This window comes from Manihot esculenta, chromosome 18 (assembly GCF_001659605.2).
Source record: "Manihot esculenta cultivar AM560-2 chromosome 18, M.esculenta_v8, whole genome shotgun sequence".
Classification (NCBI taxonomy): Eukaryota; Viridiplantae; Streptophyta; class Magnoliopsida; order Malpighiales; family Euphorbiaceae; genus Manihot; species Manihot esculenta.
Window position 1 is genome coordinate 7,630,499 of NC_035178.2, and position 8,594 is coordinate 7,639,092.

General features: G+C 31.7%; 1 protein-coding gene across 1 annotated transcript; it reads left to right on the forward strand.

Moving 5' to 3' along the window:
* The first annotated feature begins 2,896 nt into the window (after window positions 1-2,896).
* Window positions 2,897-6,798, forward strand: LOC110606168 (cysteine-rich receptor-like protein kinase 26). Its single transcript, XM_043952862.1, has 10 exons — window positions 2,897-3,289; window positions 3,391-3,488; window positions 3,756-3,999; window positions 4,089-4,829; window positions 4,920-5,168; window positions 5,271-5,434; window positions 5,531-5,610; window positions 5,786-5,933; window positions 6,024-6,173; window positions 6,288-6,798. The coding sequence occupies exons 1-10, from the start codon at window positions 3,115-3,117 to the stop codon at window positions 6,528-6,530; spliced, it is 2,292 nt and encodes a 763-aa protein (XP_043808797.1). The 5' UTR covers window positions 2,897-3,114; the 3' UTR covers window positions 6,531-6,798.
* Window positions 6,799-8,594: the final 1,796 nt, after the last annotated feature.

Below are 8,594 nucleotides of genomic sequence, written 5' to 3' on the forward strand. Positions count from 1 at the left end.
ATCATGACATTTTAGGGCATTGTAGTCCTAAGAAAGGCCACAAGGTTTGACAATTAGGTAGATGTACGTGAAAAACCCACAAACATCTCAAATAAAAGATGGCTGTTTTAGGGTAACGTAGGGACTACCGTACTACAGTGAGCCCCCACCAGATCTAACCAACCGCCTTACAAAGATCACACACATAAATCTATTAAAAATATCTTCATAATATATTTTTTTGCACATAAATTTTAAGAATTTTACCTTTTTTTAATTTAAGCATATTTACTAATATTAATTAATTGAACACATACTATTTGATTGTGAATCAAATTAAAATTATGTTTTATTTTTTAAAAAAAATAAATAATATATTTTTTGCATTATTCAAAATTTGACATAAATATTATTTATGAATAAAAAATAAAAAATATTTAATTTTCAATACTCACTCGGTTAAGTTATTATTACATGAATTACGCATTAAATGTATTATTCTCCTTGATCATTCTATAAAATATCTGTTCTTGAATTTTATTCATTGCTTAATTGAAAAGAGTGTTTTCTTTATGTTTTTTTTTAATATTAGAATAAATAGATATAATAAATTAAATTTGCATAATATACATATTAACTTCATTTTTCATATGTAATTAAAAATTGTAAATCAAATCATTTATATCGAAATTATATACATAACACCAAATTAATCGTTAAAATAATTTTGTTGTTTGCTGTGGAGCTAACTTGAAATTAACGGGCAAGAAAGAGGTAGGTGGAAAATAATGTTGAAGTCCTCCAATTTTAATTTTATTTTCACTTTGGTTATATTAGGTGAAGGGTAAAGTGGGGTTTGATCACTTTTGGCACGTGACAGACGGTGACTTGGATCCCTCCACCGACAACCCAGTTAAGGTCTGTGTAAGAAAAATTTATATATAGAGTACAGAGGTTGTAATAGATTTTTATTAATGGAGGATTAATTGTAGTTGAACTAGTGAAGAGTATTGAGGAAAAGTAGTAATTATGTGTACTAGTTGCAGTAAGGGGAGGGTGGTGGCTGGCCAAAAAACAAAAAGGGAAGGAGGGTGATGGTAGCGGTGGCGGTGGTGGGTGGCCCACCACTCCATGTCCTTAGGTGGGACCATGCAGCACGTGGTTATATGTTTTTTTTAAAAAATTTTAATTATATGTTCCTTTTTAATTTTTAGGCAGTTTCTTTTTGAATGGTCTATTTTGTTACTTTCATTTTGTAGTCCAATTTCCATACTCCCTTCTCCAAGGTCCAAGCCCCTTCTACTTTTTCTTTTTTTAAAAAAATCAGAAGGTTTGTATGGGAATTGTGCAGATTTATCTTACCGTGCTCTGCTTGTTCTGACTTCATAGTACCAGTCTTAAAGTGGTCGATTTATTTAAAATTAAATAATTCATATTATTAAATTAATATTAAAACTGATAAGTGACTTATAATTTAAAAAAATAAAAAAATTATATTTATAAGATGAAAAATAATATTAAAATTTACTCCTTTTGAAATAAAATTCTAATTTTTGCTACTGTTTTAGACAAAAGGGAAGGAAACTCCTTCTATTCAAAGGAGGTAGAAGAAGCAGTTTTCTAATAAAAGAAAAAAAATCTTTAATTTTCAAAAAATAAATAAAAAGTCTTTTTCCCCTCTTAAGTCTTCAATGTACTTTTTTTTTGAAAACATAATTCTATATCTTTTTTTAATAATTATATTGTTATTTCCTCGGCACAAATTCATCGTTAAATTTATATTCATAAATTACCACATCATGTAAAATGCGAGTTAATTTGTGTTTGCTTTGCTTTTGGGCATCGACGTGGCTGGAAAGTTATGGAACACGTGTCAAGACAGCAGTTGACGTGGGACACACATCAGTAAAGTTATACACGTGTATGGTATTTGATTAGAAACCACGTGATTATGGTTTTCTTCGTACCTCAGCCGATAGAAGTAACTTTTAAAAACGCAAAACAATAATAATAAAATCAACTTTGTACGCAGTCACGAGCAGCCTTGCTCCCTTATTAAAATATTATACAGTACAGTCGGTTCCATTATTATATCATATGGTACCGCCGGCTGCATGAATGAGTAATCTTCAAGTGACGTTTAATTAATTAAAAGATATGCCAAAATAAATCTCCTTTCACCACAAAAAAATGTCTTTTAAAAAAGAAATTAAATATATACAATTAAACCTGTACCATAAGGTTGTGTTCCCCACCTCATTATAGTAAACCTCATTCAATGACCTCGATTTTTTATCCAATAATATCCCAGTTATTAGTTTAGGTCCCACGTCCCTCGCAAGTGGACCCAGTGCAGCCCTCCAAGAATCAAATCACCACCATCCAAAATTCTTAATCACATTTCATTATATATATACACACATTTAATTTAAAGAAAAATGATAATCTGCTTTTAATCAGTTAAAACGCAACGGATGACTTAATGCATAAATTTTGTGAGATAATTGGACAACATTTTTAATGAATTTTATAATTATAAAAATTTTTTGTCCATTAAAATAATTATAAGATTCTTTATTTTTAATTTAATAATGTATTAATTGATTTGAAATGAAACTCATTGAATTCAATAAACTATATCATATAAATAAAAAGTTAGATATGAATAAATAAAATTTATTATTTTAATTATATATTTATTATATCAAAATAAAAATAAAAATAATTTAATTTTTATGAGATTAAAAGAGAGAAAATTTCTTATATTTTATTAATTTAGATTATTGGGAAACTTGTAATGATTTTAATCAACGTAGCATTTTTTTTTTTATTAGAAGAGCGTATATAGTAACTCTACAGTAAAAATGTACCCGGATGCACTCTAACATTCCCTTACTGCTTCTTTCTCTCTCCCTCTCTTTTACTTTCTATTCTTCCTTGGCGACCTTCAAAAGCTAACAACTAAACTGGCGGTTAAGCCAAAAAAACGAGAAAAACATACGAGCTCTGTTTCTGCTTCTGTTCCTCTTCTACGCCTTAAATACTCTATCAACGCAACATGATCTTTCAGTCTCTGCCCACGAAATCGACGACAAACCAGCTTCAGCTTCTATCCTAAACCCATTGAAGCTTATTATGGAAATGAAAATCCTGCAGCTTGGACCTGAAGAAATGACGGTCCCCGGTGGCTGCACGGTGATGGTGGGGATTAAGCTTGACTCACAGAGCAGAGAGCTATTGACTTGGGCCATGGTCAAAGTGGCTCAACCTGGGGATACTGTTATTGCTCTGCATGTTCTTGGTAATGATGGTGAGTGAATGCTAAAAGTGATTCTTATATATATATATATATATATGTATGTATTGGTTATTTGTGTAGCTTTGGTGATTTGGTGAAGTGGATATGTGTAGAAATCGTAGATCGAGAAGGGAAGTCTTCGCTTCTTGCGTTTGTCAAAGCTTTTGACTCTGTTCTTGCCGTCTATGAAGGTTTCTGCAACCTGAAACAGGTTGGTTTAATTTTTTTTTTTTCTTTAACATGAATTACTCTCTTCTCCTTTTTCTTTAATTCGTGTCTGCTTCCTGCTCTTCAACAGTTGTAATTTTATTGCCGTCTGTTTGGTTGGTGAGAAAATGGAAAAAGTTTACTATTGTTTTTTCATTCAATCTCGTCGAGAACACTAGGCAAAGCTAAATAGAACAGTCATTCATGGAGTTGAGGGTTTTGGATTTTCAGTTAATTTCACTAAAGACTTATGGGATTTGGTGGCTGGCAGGTGGATCTCAAGCTCAAGATATGCAGAGGCTCGTCAACACGAAAAATTTTAGTTAGGGAAGCAAAATCCTACTCAGCAGCAAAGATTATAGTCGGAGCTACCGGGAGCCGCAGTACAATCCGGTCACCGCCATCTGTTGCTAAGTATTGCGCCAAGAAGCTACCCAGGGATTGCTCTGTTCTTGCCGTCAATAACGGGAAAGTTTTGTTTCAGAGAGAAGGCTCTCTGGTTAGAGATTCACATGGTTCGTTCTATAATCTTCTTTTGAGCTCATAAACATCCAATTTTTTTGTTCCTTTTCAAGTAAATTTAATTATCTTGTAATATTTGCAGGAGCTAAAGATGATCGCCGGAATGGTCTGCTTAATGCAATCCACAGGTCATTTTCATTAAGTAAGAATTCCAGAGTATTGAATGAAAGTGGTCCTGATGAGGCTTTAATGTATGGCGAGGATAAAGATGATGACCAGATTTTAGAGCAGGCCTTAGTTAAGGCCCGGCCGAATAGTTTAGGGAGGATCATGAAAGAGAGTTGCTCAGTTTGTGGAGCAGTTGCTAAATCTCATGATAATGCATGTAGACAATCTGCTGAAGAGTCTTATGGTGATAATGGTGGTGATGTTAAATCTTTAGCTCTGGTGCCAGTTCCAAAGGTAGAGGCACCTTCCTGTTCATTTTCTTCTTTAATCAGACAGGTGCCTGAAATGAAGCCTGGTTGGCCGCTACTTCGCCGTGCATTCTTACCGGATCGACGAACATCAGATAGATCATCGGGGAGGCAGATCTCGGTGGTTCAATGGGCAATGAGGTTGCCCAGCAGGCAACTTTCGTCATATATATCCAAATCGGATCACAAACAGAATGATCGTGATCAGGGTGAAAATCAATCAAGTTTAAATGGAGAAAGTGGTGCCATTGTTCCAGTTGGTACAGAGAATTTGACAATTCCACTATCTCCTGACAATTCAAAAACTCTACCAAAAGAATTGGAGGGTCTTCATGAGAAGTACTTAGCAACTTGCAGATTGTTTAATTACCAAGAACTTGTCTCAGCCACATCTAATTTCTCAGCTGGTTTGTCTTTGTTACTCAAATTAAAAGTACAAGCAATTTTAGTTTCATTTTTTGCTTGTGATTTACTTGATTTCCCTTTTTGTGTTTCAGAAAATTTGGTTGGGAAAGGAGGCAGCAGTTGGGTTTATAAAGGTTGCCTTCCTGATGGCAAGGAACTTGCTGTGAAAATCTTAAAGCCGTCCGAAGATGTGATAAAGGAATTTGTCTTAGAAATTGAGATTATTACTACCTTACATCACAAAAACATCATTTCTCTCTTGGGTTTCTGTTTCGAGAATAACAAACTTCTCCTGGTTTATGATTTCCTATCAAGAGGAAGCCTTGAAGAGAACCTCCATGGTACAATTCTTAACAAATTTCCATGGTTCAGATTTTGGATTGTGTGGATTTGGGTCAGCCTCTGACTTTCTTTCATGTGCTTTTGTGTCTTAATATCCACAGGTAAGAGAAAGGACTCCCTTGCATTCGGTTGGAGCGAGAGATACAAAGTCGCTGTAGGCATAGCTGGGGCTTTGAATTATCTTCACAATGAAACTTCACAACCTGTGATACACAGAGATGTTAAATCATCAAACATACTTCTTTCTGATGATTTCGATCCGCAGGTGATGCATTTTTAACCTTTTAGCTTTCATTTCTATTAGTATTCGTTTTTTATTCTTCTGAATTCCTATGTGCTGAAGCTTTTCTGGTTTATTCAGCTTTCTGATTTTGGACTTGCTAAATGGACATCAACCTCCTCATCTCATATAATCTGCACTGATGTTGCTGGAACCTTTGGGTATGTAATTTTCATCGCCGTGTTTTACGAGTTCTGGCTGCTATTTTGTATTTTGGACAATGAAAATAAACACAAAGATGTTTTGTTTCCTGAAATTCACCCAAATCATCTTGAAAAAGACATATTCTTATAAATTGTTATCTAGTAGTTTGTAACAGTGAATTAATTGCTACAGTTACTTGGCTCCTGAATACTTCATGTATGGCAAAGTAAATGACAAGATAGATGTCTATGCATATGGTGTTGTGCTCCTTGAGCTTCTTTCAGGAAGAAAACCTATAAGCAATGAGCATCCAAAAGGCCAAGAAAGCCTAGTTATGTGGGTATGTCCTCTGTCAATGTGGAATTCATTCAGTAGTTGATTCTTGTATTTGATTTTTTTTCCCTGAAAATAAGTGAATTTACTTGTCCAGGCAAAGCCGATTTTAAACGACGGAAAGATTTCGAAGTTGCTGGATCCAAGCTTGGGCAATGACTATGATCATGATCAGATTGAGAGGATGGTTTTAGCTGCCACTCTCTGCGTAAAACATTCTCCACAAGCACGGCCTCAAATGAGCGTCGTATGTCATCTTTCTATTACTTCATTATCTAGTATAAATTACTTGCTTTTGTTCATTGTCTCGTGCACATTAATAAAACAAACGTTCAACTGTTTTTGTTCTTGTTGTTCAAAGGTTTTGAAGCTTCTTCAAGGGGATGCTGAAGTGATGAAATGGGCAAGGCTACAAGTCAATACTGCTGAAGGACCTGACACACTGGATGATGAAGCATGTCCGCGATCAAATCTACAGTCTCATCTTAGCCTCGCATTGCTTGATGTGGAGGATGATTCACTTTCCATGAGCAGCATTGAAGAAACCATCTCATTGGAGGATTATTTGTTAGGCAGGTGCAGCCGGTCGTCGAGCTTCGACTAAACATCAATCATTCTCAGTGATGCTTTCTTTTGTATATTCCTTTTGGTTTTTGGCTTTATTTGCATAGGTGTTGGATGAGAGGTTGTTTATGGTGAGCCCTCCTCCTTCCCCTGCTAATCATAATCAAAGTTCTCAACTTATCGGTAACTTTCCCTTTTCATTTTTGCCCCCAAAAGTGTCGGTGGCTTAAAGAATCATGATCTGCTGTAAAAAACATTCTCTGATTGAGTGATAAGCCAAGTAATCATTGCTACATTTGCTTCAAAAAGGCTAATATCACTACGTGTTTTCAGCAGGTACACGCTTGATGTTTTGATGATTTTTTTTCTTACGATAAATTAGAGTTTCATATTTACTAGATTTTATATAAATTTTTTTAATTTTAATTTTTGTTAATTTTAAATTATTATACAATCGACCACGTGGAAGAATTTTTCGGTCATTTTCAAGTCGTATTATTACAACTATTATTAGCCCGGCCACAGGTGGGTTCTTGGCGTGGCTCCCAGGGGCTGGCTTGGGGTGATTCTGCTTCTAATAACTTTTCTAATTTAAAATCCAATTCCAGCTGAGATGATTCAATGATTGTTATTATTATTATTAAGCAGATCAAATCATATCGAACCACTGATTCATGTGGGTCTAATTTAAGATTTATAGAAGGGGCCAAATCCGTCGGTTGGTAGATGGGTCCTTACTTTCCCATGCTACTGATCTAAAGGGAAGTCCCATCTGTAGCTTTCCTCCCCACCGACAATAATTTCCATGACATTAACTTTGCCCTCTTCTACAAGGCGCCAAATTATATTGATCTAGTTTCATTGTAATCATAATTAAGAAGGGTTAGGATTTTTTGAACTGAAATTAATTTTATTATATTTTATAATACCATTATTATATATACAACAAACAAATGTTTATAAACGATCTATTTTTCTTAAAAAATATTTTTTAAAAAAAATTAAAAAATGTGTTCATTTTATTTTTTTTTTATTCTAATTAAAAAAATAAAAAAATTATTTTTTAAATTTTATTAAGAGACTCGTGAACAGTCTTGTTAAGAGACTCGTGAACAGTAAACAAACTCGTTACGATATTCGTCAAGCAGACTCGTTAAGAGACTCAGCTCGATCCACTTAATCTATGTATTATATATATTGTTAATTTTTATATTTCTATCCCTTAATTATATAACTATATTATTAATTTATATATTTATTTTTTAGGACAGACACGTTTTTAAACTATTAAATCTTTTAATAAATTATTATTATTATTACTTTTATATATTTATATATGTATTTATATAATTATTTTTCTATTTAATATTATTTGCTTAACTTTATAAATTAAAATTTTTATATAATTTAAATATAAATCAATATGATTCATTTATAAAATTTGAATAATTTAAATTGATTATACTTATATTAAAAATATCTATTAATATTAATAATAAAATTATACAAATTTAATTAAAACTATATAATTTAAAAAAAAACTCTCTCTCCCATATCAACTATTTATATATAGATTTATATTTTTATTATATATATTTTAATTAATTTTTCATATAATATAAATATTTAAATAAATAATTATTAAATTTAGTATTATATCATTAATTTTATATTAAATATATTTTATATAATTAATTAAAAATTTATAATTAGTATTTGAATAATAAATATTATTTGATGTTATAAATAAATAAATAAATATTTAATTATTAAAATCTAAATAATAAAAGAATAAAAATTTTAAATATTAAAATTTAAATAATAAAAAAAATTAATTAATTATGAATGACAACAAAATCTAAAACGTTTTGAAAAATCACTTTTTATTAACCACTAGACTATAAATTTATTTTAAAAATCACCTTTTATTAACCACTAGACTATAAATTTATTTTCGTAAAATTTATGAGATATTGGAGATTACTAAAATAATATTTTTATTCTTATTCCAAAACTAATAGAGAGACGAGGAATATAATTTCTCTCTAAATAAATGTTTTACTTTTTATTATATTTTAAATTAAGAATTTGATTAATTTAATTA